The 24,597-nt window shown below is 40.5% G+C and overlaps 1 protein-coding gene across 1 annotated transcript in view; it reads right to left on the reverse strand.

The window, feature by feature from the left end:
• LOC102873701 (coiled-coil domain-containing protein 162-like) overlaps window positions 1–24,597 on the reverse strand; it is a 60,091-nt gene that overhangs the window by 13,920 nt on the left and 21,574 nt on the right. The window contains exons 3-5 of the mRNA XM_006881229.1: window positions 19,433–19,550; window positions 18,239–18,404; window positions 1,257–1,395 (exon numbers count right to left, since the gene is read on the reverse strand). Coding sequence (XP_006881291.1) covers window positions 1,257–1,395; window positions 18,239–18,404; window positions 19,433–19,550 — 423 coding nt within the window. The remainder of the gene's footprint in view (window positions 1–1,256; window positions 1,396–18,238; window positions 18,405–19,432; window positions 19,551–24,597) is intronic.

Below are 24,597 nucleotides of genomic sequence, written 5' to 3' on the forward strand. Positions count from 1 at the left end.
GCAACAATGAATGAATGGAATTCCAAAATCTCTGTAGATGTTCATTGAAATGAAAAATAAACAAACTAAATTAAAAAAAAGAAGGGATTACAAGTAATGTAAAAAAAAAAAAGTACTCATGCATAAGGACAAATACTGCATAAGACCATTATTGTAGAGTGTATGAGGATCCAAGGGGGAGAAGAAGGGTGAGGATGGGGGGCTGGAGAGGGGTGGTTAATCATAGGGTTGCACAATCTGATGAGTGGAGGAAAGGGTGGGCAAAGGAAATGTGAAAGACCCGGTGTGAAAAAACAATGTCTATGAACTTTGTAAGTAAGCGAATATAAAATAAAAATGTTATTTAAATTTAAAAAAAAAAAAAAGAACCTTAGGGACTGGAAAGCCTTATGTTGAGTTAGCTAAGTCCCATAAGGACAAATACTGTATGAAACTATTATTGTAGAATGAGTATGAGGATCCAAGGCGGGGGGCAGGGCAAGGGGTGGAAATAAAGGGGTGAGGATGCGGGATAGGGTGTTAATCATAGGGTTGCACAATTCGATGAGTGGGTGAAGGAAATGGGAAGGATCTTTTGTGAAAAACAACGTATTTTAACTTTGTAAAAGGATATCTATCTCTATCTCTATCTCTATCTCTATCTCTATCTCTATCTCTATCTCTATCTATCTCTATCTCTATCTCCTGAGGGAGCTCTGGTGGCCTAGTGGCAAAAAATTGTGCTGCAATCCCGAAGCACGTGGTTCGAATCTACCAGGTGCTCCGCTGGAGAAGGAGGGGCAATCTTTTCCTGTGCCATTTGGATATGACTGGACAGCACACAACAAGGGGGAGGGGGAGGAAGTAAAAAGAAATAAAATAAAAATAACCCTCAGAAGTAAATAAAAATACCCCGTCCTATAATTTTAGATAAGAACCCCTTGCCAGATATGCCAATCTAACTTCTCTGTAAATGCTCATGAAAATAAATCACAATTAAAATTAAATTTTATTAAAGCATAACTTCCACTAAGATAGCATAAATGTTGAAAGCAGCAGCTGATATGCAAACTAATTGTTTTGAACTCACGTTCCTGAAACTCAAGACTAACATTATCCAATAAGTCCCCTGGACACAGTTGGCAATAAGACATTCTTGGCGACCAGTCCCTGGATCTGGTGTGTCTCTAACTATTTTAAGTACATTATCTAATCTGGCCTCCCGATGATCACTCAGCAAACACCTGCCTGGCAGCGTTTCTGGGACTGGATCTTACCGGATTTGATGCCTCACTGCAGCGTCAAACTGCAGGAACAGAACCTCCCTGCGGAGGAGGAGTGCCTGCGCCACCTGGCTGGGGTCTTGGGGATTCGGCAGGCTGTCAATCATTTTCTGCAACTCTTCAAGTTCAGATCCTAAAAACAGACATTTTAGTTTGAAATACAAGCCACTATCATTAACCCAGAGAACCCTCGATTCCACTTTTCTGGGTCAACTTTCACCTGAATAGGCATCCCTTCCTTTGTTTGTAGGTGTGCCAATTAAGTTTTTGCAAGATAAGCAGAGCCTTATGCTCTAGAACCCAAGGTCTGATTTCTCTTTCCTTCCTTCCTTCCTTTGTCCTTCTAGGAGATAAAAACTTGCTTTGCTTTTCAACACGACAAAGACTATGCCATGGAAAGGAAGTTTTAAAAGTCACAAGGCTAAGGCTTCTTTGGATATGTTGTCAAGAGGAGTCAGCCCTTGGAAAAAGACTCAATGCTTGGAAAGATGGAGGGTCAGAGAGAGAAAGACTTTCAAGAAGAAGGATTGATACAGAGAGTGGAATAATGGGCTCAGCTATACCTGAGATCATGAGGCTGGAGCAGGATAGGGCAAGGTGCAGATCTGATGTTCATAGGGTTGCTATGAGTCAGAACTGACTTGATAGCACATAACAACATGGTCTCTAAACAGAACGTGAAGGCCGATGGGAAACAGAGGACTTGGTGCATCCACTGGGGACTTGAAATGATTACAGATTATAAACCAGCACTTGTTTCCCATTTCCACACTATCCAAATCAGCCGCTTCTCTGTGTCATTGTTCCCGGGTTAAAGATTGAAGGCCATGATTAAAGCAAGCAGACACACCCACACATACACACGCATGCATATATTTTTTTAAATTTTTATTATTTTTGTGTGAGTGTACCGTCAAATCAGATCTGACTGGTACAGGAGGAGATTGTCCCTCCTTCCCCATCAGAGCATCTGGTGGATTCAAACCGTGTGCCTCTGGAATTGTAGTTGCAGCTCCTTGCCACTAGACCACCAGAGCTCCCCTCGCACACATACTTTTATGTATATTTACACATACTTGTCCTTTTAGGAAATTCTTGTCATTTTAGGAGTGGGTGTGGGGGATCCCTATTTAGCTTATTTCTAAGAATGAAGAGTTGTTGTTGTTATTGTTAGGTGCCGTCTAGTCAAGTACAATTCCTAACGACCCTATGAACAAAAGATCTGAGTGCTGTTCTGTCCTGTGCCATCCTCACACTTCCTGACACACAAGAGCCCATTGTAGCAGTCACCGTGTTAATCCACCTGGTTGAGGGTCTTCCTCTCCTTCACCGAACCTCTACCCTTCCTAGCTTCATGTCCTTCTCCAAGGAATAGAACTTTCTAGTAACATGTCCAAAGTATGTAAGGTGAACCTCATCGTTCTTGTCTCCAAAGAGCACTCTGGCTGCACCCACTCCAAGACATCTCTGTTCGCCATCCATGGGATGTTCAGTGCTCTTCTTCATTCAATATCATAGATCAAAGGCATCTATTCTTTTTCTGTCATCTTTATTCATTGTCCAGGTCTTGAATGCATAGCTAGTAATTGGAAAGACCATGGCCTGAATCAGCAAACCTTAGTCTTCAAACTGACATCACTACTCCTCAATAATTTGGAAAGGTCCCTAACTGCAGATTTTCCCAGTGCAATGTGTCTCCTTATTTCCTGAATGCTTGTACCAAGAGTGTTAATTGTGGATTGAAGTAAGATGAAGCTGTTGGCAGTTTTGGTCTCCTCTCCACTCATCATGATGCTGCATATTGGTCCAGTGGTAAGAATCCTTGTTTTCCTGACATTGAGATACAATTTATACAGAAGGCTGCATTCTTTGATCTTCTGTAACAAGCACTTTCAGTTTTCCTTGCTCTCAGCAAGCAAGGTTGTGTCATCTGCATAATGCAGCCTATTGATGAGTCTACCTCCCATCCTGACTCCACAGTCAGTGAAGAATGAAGAGTAGTTAGGTATAAATAGATTTACACATATTCTGTTTTTAAAGGAATTATTACAAGGTCTGATTACTTGCTATGCATCAGAAAGCGGAACAATGACTAGGGATGACAGAAAGAGAATTGATGCCTTTGAGCTGTGGTGTTGGGACTGCCAGAAGAACAAACGGGTTCATCCTAGAGAGGGTGAACTAGGTTGCTCCTTGGAGGCAAGCATATGCCTCGTCTGACATACTTTGGGCATAATGCAGGGAGGAACCAGTCCTTGGAAAGGGACATCATGCTTGGAAGGGACAGTGCAGGAGGGGAAGACCCTTAATAAGATGGAGTGATTCAGTGACTGGGGTAATAAGGGTACGTGTGTCAGAGACATTAATGTTGGCCCAGGAAAGAGCAGGTTTCAGGACTGTTGTACATAGAGTCACTATGAGTTACAAGTGACTTGACAGCACATAACAACAACAACAACAATCAAAATCTAATCTATTTATTAATTTTTTTTTACTCCACTCTTCCTCTCTTTTCATCCCTATTAACCTTCCAAGATTGATTCTGTGCGTAAACCTTCCCTCAGTGTTTTATAATAGTGGCCTATGTCACTATTGTCCTTTTGTGACAGACTTACACCATGCAGTGTCATTTGCTCTAGATTCATCTGGTACAGAATTCTATGAACATCAGGTAGTTTCTTCACTCTCTCATTCATTGTCATCGAGTTGGAACTGACTCATAGCTGACACTCCAGTAGGTTTTAGGAAGCTGTAAATTGCAAAGTAGATTACCCTTCTTTCTCTGGAGGCTCCAGTGGAAGATTTGAACCACCAGAGAAGCATCTCCTTTGGGTTGGCAGCACAACTCCCTATGGACTTCATGACCAAAGTCCTCTGATAATTCTTCAGTGATGCATAATATTCCATTGTGTGAAGATAATTCAACTTGATGAAGCCTATATAACTATCAGCACAAACATAATTGGTTCTAATCATTGAAGTTATTAAGGGAGCTCTAAATGTCTTCTAAATATGATGGCTAGCCCCTTTCTTAGAGTGAAAGAAACCTCAATCAGTAATGGAGTCACATTAGATTGAACTGACCAAGAATTTGCATGAGTGGACAGGAGGAAAATGTGGTCAGTGGGTGCAATTTGTTTAATACCTGATGGATTTGGTCTATAAGTAACCCTCTGTGTTAACCCAAGAAGCAACCAGGAGGAATTGCAACCCTCAGTAAAGACTGTGAAGAAGGAAAATGTAAGTGTATGTGCCCTAGGGCTGGAATATACCGTCAAGTTGAAACTGACTCATCGCTGACCCTGCAGGTTTACATAGGAAGTACATTGCCAGGAATTGATTGCTCATATTTCTCCTGCAGAGCAGTTGGTGGATTTGATCCATATAGCTTTGGGGTTTCGTTGTTCTTAGGTACCATCAAGTATGACCCATAGCAACCCTATGAACAGCCGACCTGAACCCTACTCTGTGCCGTCCTCATCATTTTTACTTACAAGAGCCTTTTGCTGAAGTCACAGTGTCAACCCATCCAATTAGAGGTCTTTCTCTCCTTTACTGACTCTCCATCTTTCCAAGCATGATGTCCCTGTCCAAGGAATAGACTTGCCTAGTTACATGTCCAAAGTATGAAGGAAGAAATTTTGCCATCTTTGCCTCCAAGGAGCACTCTGGATACACTTTTCCAAGACATATCTGTTATTCTCTTGGAAGTTCATCTGATATTCAGTACTTTTCTCCAGCACCACAACTCAAAGACATCAATCTTTCTTCTGTCATCTGTATTCATTGTCCAGCTCTTTGATGAGTAGCAAGTGACTGAAAAGACCATGGCTAGAATCAGGCACACCTTAGTGTTCAAACTGACATAATTGTTCTTTATATTTGTGTTGGAACAAGGGCTGGAATGAAGTAGAAATAGTGAAGAGTTCTTTTGCTAGGGTGGTTATATTATAGATGACTCCTTCCTTTTCATTATTTTAAATGTAGTTTATATAGTATTGTTTGTGCAATTTTAAAAAAGCACATTTTTTTGGTCCACTCTCAAGTCATTGCCTAGCAAAATATAGACTGATGTGTGGCTATTACAGAGTTAATTGGTCTCCTCAATAAATGTTATGTCCTAACTATAGTAATCTTCATTTGGATTAGGGTCTTTGAGATGATAACATGAGGCCATGGAGGAGGGTGAGTCCTAGTTCAAGCTGACTGTTGTCATTGTTAGGTACCGTCAACTCATAGCGATACTATGAACAGCTGACTTAAACCCTTCCTTCTCTTGTACCATCTTTATGAGCTCTGACATACAAGAGTGCGTTGCTGAAGTCACGGAGTTGATCCATGTCGTTGGGGGTCTTTCTCTCCTTCACTGACCCTTTCTCTTTCCTAGCATGTCTCTTTCCAAGGAATAGCCTCACCTAGTACATCTAACGTATGATTAAGCTTTGCCTCCAAGGAATACTCTGGCTGTACCTTTTCCAAGACATACATTTGTTCTTTTGGCAGTTCACAGAATATTCAGTACTCTTTTCCAGCACCACAATTCAAAGGCATACATTTTTCTTCCATCATCATTATTTATTGTCCAGCTCTCTAATGTGTAGCACATGATTGAGAAGAATATGGCCTGAATCAGGTGCACCTTAGTATTCAAACTGACATCACTGCATTGCTCTTCAGAGTTTTGGAGAGGTCCCTGATAGCAGGTTTGCCCAGTGTAACACATTTCCTGATTTCTTGACTGCTGGTATCAGAGTATTGATTATTGTTCCAAGCAAGATTAAATAAGCAACAGCTTTAATCCTTCATCTGGCATACTATTGATTGTGGGTCCTTTGGTGAGGACCTATGCTTTCTTGATGTTGAGATGGAATCCATACCAAAGACTGTAGTCCTTGTTCTTCTGCAGCAAGTGTTTCATATCCTCCTCACTTTCAGCAAAGCTGTGTCATCTGTATAATGCAGGTTGTTGATGATTAAGAGGGGACTGCTGTTTTTCTCTGATGAAGCAGCTAGTGGTTTCAAACCTCTGCTGTCACGTGCTTCTTCATACAGTCTGGCTTCTCAAATAATTTGCTTAGCATACGGATTAAGTAGGTATGGAGGACAGGACCTGGCTGACTAACTGAATGAGATCCATATTTGTTCCCATTTCCAAGAAGGGTGATCCAAAAGACTGTGGAAATTATCAAACAATATCATTAATAACTCGTGCAAGCAAAGTATTGTTGAAGATCATTGAAAAATGGCTGGAACAGTATATTGACCAGAAACCACCGCAAGTCCAAACTGGTGTTGGAAGAAGCTACAGCACCAGGGATATCATTGCTTGTGTCAGATGAATACTGGCTGAAATCAGAGAGTACCAGAAGGATATCTATTTCTGTTTTATTGACTATGCAAAGGCATTGACTGTGTGGAACAAACTGTGGCTAGCATTGAGAAGAATAGGATTCCCAGAACACTTACTTGTACTCATACAGAATCTAGTCTTAGACTAAGAATCTGTTGTCTGAATGGAGCAAGGGAACACTGCATGGTTAAAGGTCAGGAAGGGTGTGCGTCAGGGTTGTATCCTTACTCTATAAGAAGCTGATTAGTGTTCTTTTAAAAAGAGAAATGAAACAGACACAGAGGGAAGATGGCCAGATTAAGCAAGAGTGAAACTGATGCACCCAAGAATGTCATAGAGTGTTAGGAAGTACCAGAAACTAGGAATAAGTGAGGCTATACTATCCCTAGAACCTTCAGGAAGAATATGGCTCACTCTTGAACAAGTAAAAAAACTACTTCTAACAAGTCTATTCCAACTCCTGAGATTCTCCACTATGTTTCCGAGGCAGTAAGTCTTCATAGGAAGAGACAGCCCATCTTTATTCCTATGGAGAAACTGGTGGATTCAAACACCTAACCCTTCAGTTAGCAGACAACATACAATGCACTATGCCACTAGAAACACAGGCATGGATTTTATCCTCTGTGTTATCTGTGGTGAGGTCAAGAGTGAAGCGAATCACCTCCATGTGAGCAACTCGCCATCCAGTGACTTACAGGCAAGGACGATTCCTCAGAGATGACTAGTGTCACATGGATGTAAGTGGATATAAACCACACTTGAGTATTTAGCTCACTGCAGTAGCGACAGGGAAAAAATTTATATACCGATGGACCTGTACAAGCCCAAAGCACATTGTTCAAGGATCAAATGCAAATTAAAGTTGGATTCTCAACTGCACAGGAGTTCTACTCTCTAAAGCCTCTTGTTGTTCAAAGGTCAACTGTGTAACTCTTGAGTTCTCTCCTCCGGGACTATGAAGCAATAAATGCCTATTTTTTTAAGCTACCCAGTTTATGATACTAACTGCTACATGCTGTTGAGTTGATTATCCACCGTCTATGGTAGATAAAACTGCTCCCTATGGCTTTCCAGACTGTTATTTTTACCAGAGTAGATTTCCAGATCCCTCCCCTCCCCCCACTACCCAGCAACTGCTGGTGGATTTGAACCCCTGACTTTTCAATGAACAGTTGTTCTTTTAATCATTGTGCCACCACTATTCCTTATAGTACTACTAAGGAAACAAATACTGTGGCCTTGTCATTAAAATACAGATGATGTATGAACTGGTGGGGACTGCCCTTCCTTTGTTATTCACTTACTTAAGAACCTTCATTCTGGTTTATCTTTTTTGTGTGTGAGGGGTCATGCTGCTTGGTGGGAGGGGGAAGGCGAGAAAGTCTAAGGGTAAGAATAGGACAGATGGTGACTGTGAGGGTGGACCCTGTGCCAGAAAACATCAGAAAAAGAATCTTTTCTTGGATCTCTCCCCAGAAGGGACCCGTTTGGGAAATCAGATAGAGGGGAGTCCCAGTGGTGCAGTTTCAGCGTGACAGAAGCTGTGAGAACCAGCATACTTTGTCCCTGCTTTGTCTTGAGAGTTCCTGAAACCATAAGGTCAGCCTGTAGTAGTTGGGCTTTAATTGGCCACCTGGTCTTTTACAAGAAGATCACACAGTAAACTCCCACGTTCTGATTACAGGCTCTGCATCATCCTGATACAAAGGGAGTTGCTGGCTTTCAGGAAAGGACAGAACTTGACAGTCCCCTCAGAGCCACCTAAGAGCCGGGGAGACCTAAAAGTCAAATCCAGAGTGTCCCATCAAAAATTATTTTAAAGCCTCTGAGTCCATAGAAGCCATTTGATCTAATTTCAAATGCCTCCAACATGGTTTAAGGAGTTAGGATAGATTTTCCTTTCATCTTTTCACTATAGCTCTCTCTGCTTCCTCTGGGAATCAAGCCAGAACTAAGCAGTAGAACATAAAAAAAATTGCTTTAGAGTGAGTTTGTTGATGTTTGGTTTTTATTTTTTATTTGGTTTGTTTTTACTTTCTGCAAAGTAGACTCTGCAAAAACTTTGCACAGCTCCTTGAAGTACAAATGTTTTAAGCCCCAATGAGAGGAACAGATATTTTAATTCTCATGGAATCTAGGTTTCTAGAGTCCATGAAGCTGAAATGACCCACCCAAATTATTGCCCTGAGATATTCTTTGACCTTTACATGGTAAGAAAGTGAGTTTCTTAGGAAAAACTCTTGGCCTGGTGAATTGTGCTTTTTTGAAGAATTATCCAAGTGTAGTTTTGATGTCAACACTTCCAAAAGTCAGACTAGAAGCTATATTTTAGGATCAATCAGTAATGATTTGATGTGTCTTACAGGAAAATACTGTATTAGTCCACAGAGATCATGATCTATATCTTTCTTTGGTGAAGAGAAAATAGGGGTTTAAAACTTAGGAGCCATTATTTAAGGTGCAGCTCTCCATGCAGAACAAAAAATAGTGAAGAAAACCTAAGAACATTAGTCCAAAGAACTAATGGGCCACATGAACTCCAGCCTCTATGACCCTGAGACTTGGCTACCACTGTCAACCACTATGAAAATGAGAACAGTAGGAAGTCCCCAATAGAGTGGGAGGAGAAAAAAGGTGGAATAAAACACAACATAACGAAAAACAACCAGGCTTATTGGTCAATTAAAAACTAGTGGAAACCCTTGAACTTGTATAGCCCATAATCACTCTTTAACTCCCATAATCCAACTTCTAGTCAAGCTATAGACAGGCCTATAAAATGATAAAACCAAAGAGATGCACTTCCTAGAACAGCTAACCTAAGGAGATCAAAGGGCAGGATTTGTCCAGGGATAAAGCTCAGAAGGCCAGAAGGAATAGGAAAGAAGGATACACAGTGAAATATCCCAGTCACAAAGGGACAAATATTACATGATGCCACTGTTGTAGAATGGGACTGTCCTTGGGGTTGGGGAGAGACTGAGTAAGATGGGTTCAATGATGTGTGCTGCACTGAGGTGGAGGAGGGAGGGAACCGTTTAAAAGAGATATATAACTGGGTGTTTCTGTCATCACAGGAGTCTAGAGCATGGGCTGCATGCTGGAGGGGACCTGGGGGGGGGTTGTGGAACAATGAAAGAATATTTTCTTTTACTTTTCCATAATTTTTGACTCATGTAACTTGTTAGTCAAATTTGTGTCTTCTAGGTTGCAACACCCCCATGATACATCTTCAAGGATATGAACATGTATGGCCAAGCACAATCAATAAGAGTGCATCTAAATTCCAAAATTAGTCTCCATAATAGTCTATGTGTTTCCTACTGCCAAAGGGGCCCTTTAGAGTAGTGAGAGAAGATCTTCACCCTGAAACCCACAGCGTCCCTTCTCAGCAGGAAGTAGCTAAGAGAATACGCCATCCCCTTTTCCTTATGACTCAGGGTGAAGTCTCTCTCAGGGAGGAGTGATAGGGAATGGCAAAGGACACACTGACAAAGAAGATCAATCAGAACTGGCTTTGACAAGCACTGTGGCATTTGGACAAGAACAAACTGGGAGGAGGGTAGAGAGAATGGTGCAGCGGTGAATGAATGGAAACCCAAAATCTTTGTAAATGTTTATGAAAATTAATAAAATATAATTATAGAAAAAAAAAGAAATAGTAACCACAGGAAGGAAGTGGGAAGAGTGCTGTTATGTTTTAGGGATGATGCCTTTGAGCTGTGGGAGTGGAGGAGGGTACTGAATATCCATGGACTGCCAGAAGGACAAACAGAAATGTCCTGAAAAGGGTGTGGCTGAAGTGCTCCTTGGAGGCAAGGAAGGTGAAGCTTCATCCTTGATACTTTGACATGTAGCTAGCCAAGTCTATTCCTTGGAAAGGGACATCATGCTTGGAAAGATGGTCAACGAAGGAGAGAAAGACCCCCGATGAGATGGATTGATACTGTAACTTCAGCAATGAGCTCTAGTGTATCAGAGATGATGAGGACGGCACAGGATAGGGCAGATTTCAAGCTGACTGTTCAAAAGGTGGCTATGAGTCATATTCGATTTGATGGCACCTAACAACAACCACTACTAACTACTCTTGACCATCTGCAGGATTTTCTGTGCATGATTTCATTTGGATGCCTGGCCCTGGCTTTATCTCTACCTTTGTCTCATCCTCCAGTCTTCCTATCTCAGGTGGGGGTGGCAGTTTTACTGGCCCTTCTTCTTTCCTCCAGTCCCTCACTGCAGCCCAGCCCCACAGTTTTTCCAATAAGGAACCTCCCTTAGCAGTAGCCTAGCCTATTTCCTGAGTAAACCTCATTGATAAAAGTCTCGGCATTAGTGACAGGAAAAAGAAGCAGAAGCGCTTTGGAACTTCTCTAATATTTTGGTTACTTATTTATTGCCATCATTTTGCTTACTGTTGTATTGAAGATTTAGTAGAAGTTTTGGAAGCTCATATAAACAAAAATTACATGCAAACATTAAATTAAAACAAAAAAAATCAAATAAATGCAATGCCATCAAGTCCAACTCATGGGAACCTCAAGTGTTACAGAGAATTGCCCCAAGGTGTTTTCTTGGTTGTAATCTTTATAGAAATATCACTGAGGAGGTTTGAACTGCAACATCTCTGTTAGTCAAGTGCTACTGCTCACCCATCCCCCGCCTCACTTCCCTACTTCCCTACTTCCCAGAGACTTTGAAAACTCATTGGTTTATATCAATTCTGTCCTTTCTGCTGGGATGGTTTCCCCATATCCACAGATGTAGGCATCAGTTTTTCTCTCTGGCCATCCTCATTCATACCCTTGTTGATGTCTTTGAGTTGCAGTGTTGGAGAAGAGTACTGAGTATTGCGTGGACTGTGAAAGAACAAACATATATGTCCTTGGGGTGGGGGGAGGGGTGTTGTGGGGGGGTATGCAGCCAGAATGTTCCTTGGAGGCAAAGAGGACAAAGCTCCATCTCACATACTTTGGACATGTGGCTAGGAGAAGGCTATTTTTTGGAAAAAGACATCATGTTTGGAAAGATGGAAGGTCAACGAAGGAGAGGAAGACTCCCAAAGAGATGGATTGACACAGTGACTGCAGTAATGGGCCCAAGTGTGTCAGTGATGATGAGGATGGCAGGGTTCAGGTCTGTTGTTCATAGGGTCACTATGAGTCATACTTGGAAGACACCTAACAACAACAACTCTCCCAGGTCACTGCCTTCATGGCTTTTCAGAATGATGTAAATCTACCTGAAATCTACTTGGATATCCAACCAGAGGGCAGTGTGCTCAGAGTCTGCCACCTTTGGGGTTTTTATTAATGCTTTTATCCTTCACATACATTGTGTTTCATTCATGTACAGTGTGTTTCACACGGTCTTTCATTTACATTGTATTTTGAGGATTATATTGTAAGGTCTCCCCACCTTACAACCATCTTACTAATAACTACATTCTTAAAAACATGTAAGCAAGCTACTTCATGCCCTGTGCTTTAATATTCCACTTTCAGATAGTCAATTTCTGATATGACTGTTCTTATCAAACCAGTACTTTAAGGGGACAAGCATATCCCTTTTGCTTAAGACTCCTCTGTTCAACTAGAAAACTGTGAGCAACTGCATCTACAAGCAAAGTCCAGTTGAAATGAAGATGGCCCATGCTGTGAGCTAGGGTTGACTGCTGCAACCTGATGACTTGCTTTAAGACTATGTGGTTTAAATAAGCATATTATCTCATCTTTTAGCCCGTCTCAACCTTTAATAGCACTATCTATAGTATTTTATAATTAGTAGAATGTTTATACGACTTGGTCCTGACTCAATGACACACAACAACAAACAAAATTGAACTGAAAAAGGAGCTCTGATGGTCCAGTGGCTAAGGAGTTGAACTTCCAACCTAAAGGTAGGTGGTTTGAATTCACCTATGGGTCCCTGGAGAAAGACGAACAATCTCTTCCATTGTGATTTAGAGCCTCTGACAATTCACTGGAGGGTCAGCTATGAGTTAGTTCCAACCGCATGGCAATGAGGGGTTTTTGGTGAATGATATGAGAGCGTCCTGGTTGCTTAGTCCATAGAGAGTTACTCTTTGAACCCAAAGGCTACATCTCTGTGGTGGTCCAAATCCACCAGCTGCTTTGAGGGAGAAAGACAGTCAGTCTCTTTTTGTGCAATTTACAGCCTCTGAAAACCCATTGGAGGGTCAGCTATGAAAACATTTCCATTCAACCACAATGAATGAGTGAAATCATCTGAATGGGAGTCAAGTTACTAAAATAACAACAATTTCTCTGCTTTTGGTAATCTAGCTTGATAAACATTTACATTTTAAATTCATCTACTATCCTTCACTGACCTTTGCAATCATGATGTACCTCTCCAAGGGACAGCTTCTCCTTACATGTCCAAAGTGTGTAACACAAAGCTTTGTCATCCTTGCCTCCAAGGAGCACTCTAGTTTTACTTTTTAAAAAAATTTTATTAATTTTAATGAACATTTACAGAGATTTTGGATTTCCATTCATTCATTGTTGCACTTTTGTCCCTGCCCAGCCCCGCCACCCCTCCCCCACCGCCCCAGTTCGCTCCTCTCTTTGAAAAGTAAAAAAAAATTTTTTCATTGGTATACAACCCCCCTGCACATTACCCCCACCCCCAACCGCCCCCAGTACACTCCACTATGCAACCTTAATTCTGGACTCTTGTGATCACCATAATACCCTATCATATATCGCTTTTAAACTGTTCTCTCACTCATCTGTTTCAATGCAGTATACATAATTTATCCAGTTTTTCTCAGTCTTACCCCAACCCTGATGTCAGTCCCATTCCACAACAGTGGCACCATGCAATATGTGACTGAGATATTTCACTCAGCATAATGTCCTCCAGGGCACCCATTTTGAATAATATTGCATGAGTTCCTTGTTTTTCAATGCAGCATAGTATTCCATTGTGTGAATATACCACAGCTTCTCTATCTATTCACTTGTTGATGGGCACTTGGGTTGTTTCCAACTCCTTGCTAATGTGAACAAAGCCATGATAAATATGGGCGTGCCTAGTTTTACTTTTTCTAAGACATATCTGTTCATCCTTTTGGCAATCCACAAGATATTCAGTGAATTATGAGTACTACAACACCACAATGCAAATGCATAGAGTCTTCTCCTGTCATCCTTATTGTCCAGTTCTCAATATCTGAGTGACTGGAAAGACTATGGCTTGAATCAGGTTCTCCACAGTCTTTAAACTGACATCGCTGCTCCCTAGAACTTTAGAAAGATCCCTGACAGTAGACTTTGTTAATGTTGTACATCACCTGATCTCCTGATTATTGGTACCAAGGGTGTTGATTATGGATCCAAGTAAGATGAAATCATTAATAATTTCAATCTTTTCTCTATCATCATGTTGCCTATTGGCTCAGTGGTGATGATTAATATTTTCTTGATACTGAGATGTAATCAACATTAAAGGCTGCAGTCTTTGATCTTCTACAGCAAGCACCTCAAGCCTCTTCCTTTTCAGCAAGCAAAGTTATATCATTTGCATAATGCATATTGTTGATGAGTCTTCCTCTAATCCTGATGCTATGTTCTTCTTCATAAAGTACTACTTCATAAAGAAGTAGCTTCTCTAATGATTTGCTCAGCATATAGATTTAATAGGTATAGAGAAAGGATACAATCTTGACACACATCTTTCCTGATTCCAAACCATGTAGTATTCCATTATTCTACTTGAACCACAGCTTCTTGGTTTAAGTATAGATTTTATATAAGCATAATTGAGTGTTCTGGGTTTCCATAATTCTCAGTGTTAGCCATTATTTGTTATGATTTCCATTGTCAAATATCTTGGCATAGTCAATAAAACACAAATAGATATTGTTCTGATATTATCTGCTTTCAATCAAGATTTTCATAAGACTCTAACAATGATATTTTAGGTGCCACAGCTTTTTCTAAATCCAGCCTGCACTTTTGGCAGTTCTCTGTCAATGTACTCTTGTTTTGTTTTTTTTTTTAAAGGAAAAATAAAAAATAAAAAACGGCATCATTTCTACCAGGGCCATATTAGCAGTGAAATATTCTAAACTGCTGAGTTTGTGGTTTTGGTTCCGAAACAAGTTGTATATTTCCCACCCTTGATTATGGGAAGAAATCAGTGCTGTGTCTTTGTGGGTTACTCTGCTATGGAGATCAGCAGTAACTGTGACTGGGTTGGCCCATTCTGTTTAGAAATATATTTTAAACATTTAGTAATTCACGTGTGTGGTTGTTCTTAATTAAGCGCACAGGTTACAACAAACAGGTATTCTGATTTTAAAAGATAGTAATTAACAGGAAAGTGGAGCTTTTTTATGGGATTCAGGATGTTTGGTCTGGTAGTGAGACTTTGAGATTCTTAATCCCAAAGGCAAGTTCAAGGTTTCCTTATCATTCAAGGCCAAACTTGTGAGCTGCCTCAAAGGCAAAGGAAACATTAAAGATAGGGAATGGGAAGAATTAAAAGTAGCTGCTGCTGGAGGGTGGCCCTACTTCGTCACAGGCGTTAGTTCTTCAGAAAGAGAAACTTAAGTCCCTCTTCATGTAGTCACCAGAGTCTACTTTGAATAGTCTTCAGACTTCTAACTGCTACTCAGGTTAAAGAAGAAAACTTAAAATGTGAACTCCAGTTGTTATATAGTGATCAAATGCTCCATTTTACCAGTTACATAATCAGAAAAAGGATGTTTCAGATAACAGCTGTCTTGCAGGGGCAGTAAAAAAAAAGGTGCAGCCGAACAGGTCTGTCAGGGAGCATGGTCTTTTGTTTCCTCCAAAGCACATGAGGCTTTTTACTTCATAAGCAACAGTAATTCCTTCCCTTTGACCATATCTAAGCTAGTGTTGCCTTCAGAGTGAGTTATTAAAAAACATAATGCATCCATTTTTGTCAGCTGACTGAAGAAGTGATGCTTGCTGCTAGGTATTCACGTCCTTCTTGGAATCGCTACTCAGCCACTTGAGAAGGCTCTTGCTCATCCAGCTTTGCTAGAGATATATTACCTGGAGGGGCCACAAAATACTGTTCCACAACCTGATGGGAGTTTTGTAGTATTTCTTGAGTACAGTTGCCTTCTATTACGTCATCAGGCCTGAGGTATAAGCATCTGGGTGCCAGCCTTGGAGGTGTGACCGCGGCAGGCGCTCAGCGGGGCCCGAGAGCACAGCCGCAGCACCCGGGCCCACATGTCTCCGCCGCCGCCTCCGTAGTGAGCCCCTTACGTCCCAATGTACTCTTAACCATTTTTGTATGATCTTCATATTTTGCTTGCATGTGATAATAATGATAATTTTTTGAAATTTCCACATTGTGTTGGATTACCTTTCTTGGGAGTAAGAACTAATATGCATCTCATTTAGCCAGTTGGCCAGGTAGCTGTCCTTCAGATTTCCTGGCAAGAGACTAGTGAGCATGAGCAGAGCTGCTTCTATTAGTTGAAATATGTCAATTGGTATCCCATTGATTTCTAGGGCCTCTTGTATTCAGTCTTCAGTGTAGCTTGAACTTCTTTCTTCATCACCACTGGCTCTTTTTCATATGCTACTTCCTGATGAAGAATGTGGCATCAGGATAGGAGGAAAATTCATCAACAACTTGCATTATGCAGATGACATAAACTTGCTTTCTGAAAGGTAGGAAGACTTGTAACACTTGCTTCAGAAGATGAAGGACTACAGCTTTCAATATAGATTACATCTCAACATCAACTAGCTTAGATATGGTCAAAGGGAAGGAATTCCTGTTGCTTATGAAGTAAAAAGCCTCATGTGCTTTGGAGGAGCAAAATACCATGCTCACTGACAGACCTGTTTGGCTGCACCTTTTTTTTTACTGCCCCTGCAAAACAGCTGTTATCTGAAACATCCTTTTTCTGATTATGTAACTGGTAAAATGGAGCACTTGATCACTATATAACAAGATGATAAAAATCATCATGACTGTACCAATAAGCAACATCATGATAGAAGGAGAAAAGATTGAAGTTGTCAATGATTTCATCTGGGAGCCACAATCAACACCCTTGGTACCAGCTGTCAGCAGGTCAAGAGATGTATTGCATTGGACAAGTCTGTTGTCAAGGACCTCTCCAAATTACTGATGAGAGCAATGTCAGTTTGAAGACTAAAGTGTACCTATTCCAGGCCATGGTCTTTTCAACCACTTGCTATGTGTCTGAGAGTTGGGCAATGAATAAGGATGACAGAAGAAGAATTGATGCCTTTGAACTGTGTTGTTGGAGAGCACTGAACATCCCATGGACTGCTAAAAGAACAGGTATGTCTTGTAAAAAGGGGAGCCAGAGTGTTCCTTGGTAGTGAAACTTCATCTCACATACTTTGGGCATGTTGCTAGGAGAGGCTATTCCTTAGAAAGGGGTATCATACTAGGTAAAGTGGAGGGAGGGTGAGCCCAAGAGAGGAAGATCCTCAAGGAGTTGGATTGGCATGGTGACAGCAGCAATGGGATGGTATAGGGTTCAGATTCATAGTATCTCTGTGAGCTGTTCTCGGCTCTGTGGCACCTAACAACAAGGACAACTTTCTGAAACTTTTCAGTGTTGACAAATTTTTTTTCTACAGTGAGTCTGTGTATTCTCTCAGTTTTTAAAAAAATATGAGATATATTCAGTGTCTGAAGTAATGGGCTCAAATGTGTTGGGAGTGATAAAGATGTTGCAGAACAGGACAGAATTCAGCTCTGTTGTTCATAGGGTCACTATGGGTCATACTGGAGCTGACAGCACTTAACAGCAACAATACTGTGCTTATCCTATAACCTTGTGTTGAACTAGAGTTCATGAATGTGACTAATGTGTTTAAAGCCTCAATCATTTTTATTATAAGGCCATCAGGACAGTGTTAGGCAAGCCTCTGTTGGCTGCATTAGTGAGCACACATGGTAACTTGACTCTGACCTTGCAATGTTACAAAAACTAGTAAGGAAATGAGAGAAGCTAGTATTTAATTGGGCTTGTACCTTTTTTTTTTATCTTCACTTGGCACAAATTGTTAATATGCTTGACTGATAACTGAATAGTTGGTGGTTCAAGTCTACCTGACAGTGCCTGAGAAGAAAGGCCTGGCAGTCTGTTTACAAAAGACCATCCATTGCAAACCCTATGGGGCACAGTTCTCTGACACATGGGGGGTTGCTGTGGATCCGAGTTGACTCAATGGAAACTGGTATGCACATGCATCTAGAGTTTTTACATAGACTTATTCACAGAGTATCTGTAGGAGATGGGACTGGGTGCCCTTTGTGATTTCACCTACAAGTGCAGCAAAACAACCCAACCCAACCTCTGGCCATCTAGATGATTTCAATGCACAGCATCACTGCAGGAGAGTGGTACTGCTTGTTGAATGTCCAAGGCTGTAAATCTTTATGGGCACAGACACTCATCTTCCTCTCTCACAATCAGAAATATATGGAGATTTCCCTTTGCCCTTTATGCACTATCATCATTCTTGGGGGGGAAAAATCCCCCAAACCAAAAAAATAACCTGAACTCTATTTTTCCATGTACTTTGGGTTTCAGAGAATTTCAAGTGAAGGTGATGTTTTCATTACTTACCAATGCCCTCAGTTCCTCCCCAGTCACCTCTCAAAGGATTAGGACTCAGAGGGGACTCAAAACATGCAGGGCAGTTTCCAAGTTTGGCAAAACTGCAGAGGTAGGCCACAATATCATGGAGAGAGGCAGTCAATCGTAGTGTTAGCTGTAAGGCTCTGAAAGCGGCCTGTGGGCAAAATCAATACAAGGAAATATGTCTTAGGAAGGGGCTAAGTGGCATATGACATATTTAAATATTAAGGATAATATCTTTAAGTAAGACTGTCTGGGCAAATGTTTTCACAGTAAGTCCAGAATAATTTCAGAAAAAAGGTATCAAATCTACACAGAAACAAGAGCTTGTATCTTTGGATAGGTAACTTCTTGGGAGTGGGTATAGTTTAAAGTTTGTTTTTGTTTAAGGCTACTGGTGGCCATAAACATGTCAAAATGTATTTGCATGAAAACCAGTGAATTACAGCTGATTGGGGTAGGGTGTGACAGACTTACATTCAGACAACATTGTCCAGAGTGAAAATCTGAAAGCACAGTATAAAATTGCCCAAGAGATTTATCAACATAGTTTAAACTAACACATAACTGAAAGCCAAACACGGGGTCTTAAATATCAACACAGAGGAGAAGGAAAAGTGAAAATTATAGTTTAACTGCAGCAAGCGATATTTTTATATTTAAGGGAAAACACCTGGAAATCCTCCCATGAAAAACAGGGCAAAGAAAAACCAGGATGTTCTCAAATTATTATTGTCAACATAGCACTTTTATTTAAAAAATGCTTGCTGTATTTTTATAGTTATTTCTATAATGGTTACTGATGTTACCCAATATCAATAAACTGAGTACTCAGAGCTTTCCATTAAAAATAACAAGTTACAAGAGTGACTTCATTGCTTCAAGGCATCAGGGCGGAGGAGTTCTGTCAGTGGGCTTGAAAGGAAATTGAGGATCATTAAGGAATGCTGAAAGCCCAAATTGATACTCATTAATGACAAAGGAGAAACAGAATTCTTGAAGCAATGAGGTCCAAGAGAATTATAAGAAAGCAGGCAAAAATGTGAGGAGTTGTGAAAGGATTTCAGTTATTAGATGTTTCAGGGAGTTGGGGGTGGGGAAGCAAAAGAAGTTTTATGATTTGGGGAGACATTTAAAATGAAAAGCCAATTTTTATTCTGACATATTTTTAAACCAGCAAACCTTTTCTGGCAGAGTTTTGAACAAAATCAGCACTTCAGATGGTTGAGGTATGAACCATAAATTGAGGAAGACTTTTCCGTCAGCAGACAGCAAACAGCTCGGACGCGGCTGAAAACTCCTGTGGCATGAGAAGAAAGCAAGAGTGGCATCATTTCCCTCCAAACAAGAGGCGTCATGGACAGTGTGAGCTATTTCAATAGTCCCCTCTAGCCACAGCTCCAAGCCTACAATCGTGGTTAGACACAGCTCCGGTGCCCAGCCCTCCTGTTCTGGCCAAGCCCAGGTGGCTAGAACTATAAATAACTCAACAGGAAGTGGACAATTGGGCTGATTTTAGCCTCACCAGCATTGGAGGAAGGAGGGAAAGGTGAGGTAAGAAAAGAAAGCAAAGTGCATGAATTAGATAGCCAGCACCATGCTAAGCGTTTCATGCAAGGTCGTGTTATATCTTACTTCATTCTTAGGACAATTTTGCTGTTCTTGTTAGCTGAGCTCGAGCTGACTCTTGTCTTATATGACCAAGTCATACTATTGTAATTCATAAGGTTTTTCACTGACTGATTTTTCAGCAATAGGGAACCAGGCCTTTCTTCTGAGTCTTTCTTAATCCAGAAGCACCACTGAAATCTGTTCAGCATCATAACAACATCTAAGCCTCCAGTGACAGATGGATGCGGACAGAATTTTAGGTGAACTGGTCAGAAATCAAACCTAGGTCTCCTGCAAGAATGATGACAATTCTATCACTGATCCACTACTGCCTCCCAGGCAATCTTGTGGTTTTAAAGTAGTGCCTTTGAGTGGACTCCGACTCATAGGGACCTCACGTACAATCCTCTGCTTGATCCTGCTAGCCTCACAATCTCCACTGTGCTTAAGCCCACTCACTGTTCCAGTGTTAATTCTTGTCATTGAAGGTCGTCTTCTCCTTCGCTAACCCTCTGCTATGCCAAGCATGATGTCTTCCCAAGAACTGGCCTCTCCTAAAGTATATGAAATAAAGTCTCATCATCTTTGCTTCTAAGAAGGGAAAAGGAGTGGGAAGGAAAGGGGAGAAAGAAAGGAGGAGGGGAGGAGTGGTAGAGGGGGGAGCGGGGAGAAGGAGCATTCTCACTTCCTATCTTCCAAGACATGCTTGTTTGCTTTTTTGGCAGTGCATGAGATATTCAAAATTCTTTGCCAACACCACCATTCAAATGTATCAATTCTTCAGTCTTCTTAACTCATTGTCCAATTTTCACATGCAATTGAAATAATTGGAAATATCTAGACTTCAGTCAGTCACACTTCAGTCTTTAAAGTGACATCCTTATTCTCTAGCACTTTAAAGTCGGCCTTGCTAGCAGGTTTGCCCAGTACAATCATGTTTTGATTTTTTGATTGCTGCTTTCATGGGTTTGGATGGTTGTTGTTGTTATGTGCCATCGAGTCACTTGAAATTCATAGTGACCCCCCATGTACAAGAGCCCTAACCCCTGCTCTATTCTGTGCCAACCTTATTATCTCCGATACTCCTACTCCCATTTCCCCAGCCACTGAATCAATACATCTCATCAAGAGTGTTATTCTCTTGCACTGTCCCTCTACCCTCCCAAACATGACATCCCTCTCCAAGGACTGGTCCCTTCTTACAACATGCCTAAAGTACGTCAGTCGAAGCTTCAGAGTCCTTGCCTCCAAGGAGCAGCCTCTTCACAATGAACCTGTTTGTTCTCCTCGCAGTCCGTGGTATATTCAACATTCCTCTCCAGCACCACAGCTCAAAGGCATCAATTCTCCTTCTATCATCCTTAGTCACTGTCCAGCTCTCTGACACATAGCACGCAATTGTGAAGACTATGGCCTGGATCAGACATACCTTAGGCTCCAGACTAATGTTGTTGCTCCTTAGTATTCTGAAGAGATTCCTGACAGCTGACTTCCCAAAGCAACTCATCTCTTGATTTCCTGGCTGCTGGTACCAAGAGTGTTGATTGTGGAACCAAGCAAACTAAAACTATTAACTATCTCAATCTCTTCACCATCCATACTGATGCTGCCAATTGGCCCAGTGGTAAGAATCTTTGTTTTCTTGATATTGAGCTTCAATCCATATTGAAAGCTGCAGTCCTTGACCTTCTGCAGCAAGCGCTTCAGGTCCTCCTCAGTTTCAGCAGGGTTGTATCATCTGCATAATTCAGGTTGTTGAGGAATCTTCCTCCAATCTTGATGCCACATTCCTCCTCATACAGCTCAGCATCCCAGATTATCTGTTCCGCATACAGATTGAAAAGGTATGGAGACAGAATACATCCCTGGTGGACACATTTACCGATTTTGAACCATGCAGTATCTCTTTCCTCTGTTCTGACAACTGCCTCATGATGACTTGGTTGAAGTATAGGTTTTGCATAAGCACGATTAAATGTTCTGGGATTCCCATTCTTCTCAGAGTCAGCCACAGTTTGCTGTGATCCACACAGTCAAATGCCTTTGCATAGTCAATGAAACACAGATAGACATTCCTCTGGTACTCTCTGCTTTCTGCAAAGGTCCATCTAACATTAGCTATAACATCTCTAGTACCATGACCTTTTCTAAACCCAGCCTGAAAATCTGGCAGTTCTCTCTTGACATACTGTTTCAATTGTTTTGGGGTAGTTTTCAGCAGAATCTTGCTTGTCTGTGATATTAATGATATTTTTTAATAATTTCCACACTCTGTTGGGTCACCTTCCTTTGGGATGGGAACAAATATCAATCTCTTCCAGTTAGCTAGCCAAATGTTTGTCTTCCAGATTTCTTAACACAACTTAGTGAGCACATCCAGGGCAGTGTCTTTTTGTTGAAATATGTCAGTCGGTATCCTGTCAACTCCTGGAGCCTTGCTTTTTGCCAATTTTTTTAGAGCAGCTTGAGCTTGAACTTCCTCCTTCATTACCACAAGCTCTTGCTCATATGTTGTCTCATGAAATTCTGTGTCAGCCAGTTTCTTCTGGTATAGTGACTCTGTATACTCCTTCCATCTTCTTGTAATGCTTCTTGGATCATTTAACATTCTGCCCAAAGCATTCTTAAATATTGCCACTAGAAGCTTGAATCTGTTTTTCAATTCCTTCAGCTTAAGAAATTCTGAGTGAGTACACACCCTATGGTGATGGTAGACCTAGGTAAAATGACATCATTGAGAAGTTCTAGTTTTTTTCCATTTATCATGATGTTGCTTATTAGTCAAGTTGTTTGAAGATACAGTTTTCTTTATGTTGAAAAATACATACTGAAGTCTTTGATCTTCAGTTAAGTGCTTCAAATATTTTTCTGTAAACAGGTTTCTGTCATCTGCATATCACAAACCACTGACAATTCTTTCTTCAGTCCTGATGCTACATTCTTTTTTCATATAGTTCCTATATTATTTGTATTGTTGTTGTGTGCTGTTGAGTCAGAACTGGCTCATAGCTGATCCTCTAGTGGGTTTTCAGAAGCAATAAATTGTATGGGAAGAGATTGCCCATCTTTTTCCTGGAGGGCAGCTGGTGGATTTGAACTGTGTGCCTTTGGGATTGCACACAGCTTCTCACCACTCGGCCACCAATGCTCCCATTATTTGCATAGCACATGGATTCATGTACTAACCTTTGTTCTGTTTGAATGACTACCTTTTGGTCTATGTACATGTTCTACATGGCACAATAAAGTTTTTTGTGTTTCTCATTCTTTAAGATATTATTAATCATTTATTATGTTCTATATGGTCAAAAGCCTGTGTGTAGCTAATAAAAAACAAGTAAATATCTTTCTGGTAGTCTATGATTCCAGCCAAGATTCAATGGACATCAGCAATGATATCCCTGGTCCCTCTTCTGAAACCAGCTTGAATTTCTGCTAATCTCTTATTGATGTACTACTCCAGTAATTTTTTAAATGATCTTCAGCAAGATTTTATTTGCATGTGGTATCAATGACACTGTTCAACAATTTCCAATGACCAACTTTTTTCTTTTTAATTAAGGTCAAATATCTTTTAGTTGGTTGTCTAGGTAGATATCTTTCAAATTTCAGGGCATAGATGTCGAGGGCTACACCTGTTTGTTGAAATGCTCAATTGTTATTCTATCAGTTGCTTGGACATTTTTTTTTTTTGCCAATGCTTTCAGTACAGACTCTAATTCTTATTTAATTACCATTGGTTCTTGATTATATTTCTGAAATGGTTTAGTGTCAATAAAATCTGTTTGGTACAATGATTCTGCATACTGTTTCTTCTTTTGAGTGCTTCCTGCCTCAATTCAATATTTTGCACACTTGAGTCTTGTTCTTCAGTTTTTTCTGCTTGAGAAATGCCAAGTGTTTTCTTCTTTTTGGGATTTCTAACTCCAGGTCTTTGTACATTTCATAATATTTGGCTTTGTCTTCTTGGGCTGCCCTTTGAAATCTTCTGTTTGCTTTCTCCAGTCATTAGTGTTCAATTCCTCAAATCTATTCTGAGTTAGTTTCTAAATTCAGGTGAAATACACCTAACATCATAGTTTGGCTCTCATGGACATGTTTTAATTTTCTTCAGTATCAATTTGAACTGGCATATAAACCAAATTGGCAGTTCAAATTGATGGTGTGCTCCGCATTCAGCCCAAGGTCATATTCTGATTGATGATTTTAAGATATTTCACCATCTCTGTCCACAGCTGTAATCTATTTGATTCCGGTTTATAAAAAAATCCTCAAAATCCTATCAGGCAAGGTTGACATATATAGTTGCTATATACGTTTTTTAAAAAGGCATTTGCACCAGATGTTTTGCTGAAGAAGGAGGAACACTCGCCTCCTGTACCAGTCAGATCCAATTTGATGGTACACATGTAAAATAAATAATAAAAAAAGTTTAAAAAAGACTAAAAAAAGGCATTTGCATAATAGTTATATAAACACCTCTTCCTCCTATGTGTATGGATATTATCCTATCATTGACAGCAATTGATTTCAGTACGAATCTTAAAAAGTTGTTTTTAAAGATGAGTATCACCATTCCTCCTCAACTTCTCATTCCCAGCCGAATAGAGCATATGATTTCCTCATTCAAAATGGCCAACACTAGTCCATATCAGCTCACTAATCCTTAGGATATTGACCTTCATATACTCATTTCAATTTTGAACAACTTTTAATTTTCTTAGTTTCCTGCTTTA

The sequence above is a fragment of the Elephantulus edwardii genome, unplaced genomic scaffold, assembly GCF_000299155.1.
Source record: "Elephantulus edwardii isolate Elephantulus edwardi_28Jun2011 unplaced genomic scaffold, EleEdw1.0 scaffold00013, whole genome shotgun sequence".
Taxonomy (NCBI): domain Eukaryota; kingdom Metazoa; phylum Chordata; class Mammalia; order Macroscelidea; family Macroscelididae; genus Elephantulus; species Elephantulus edwardii.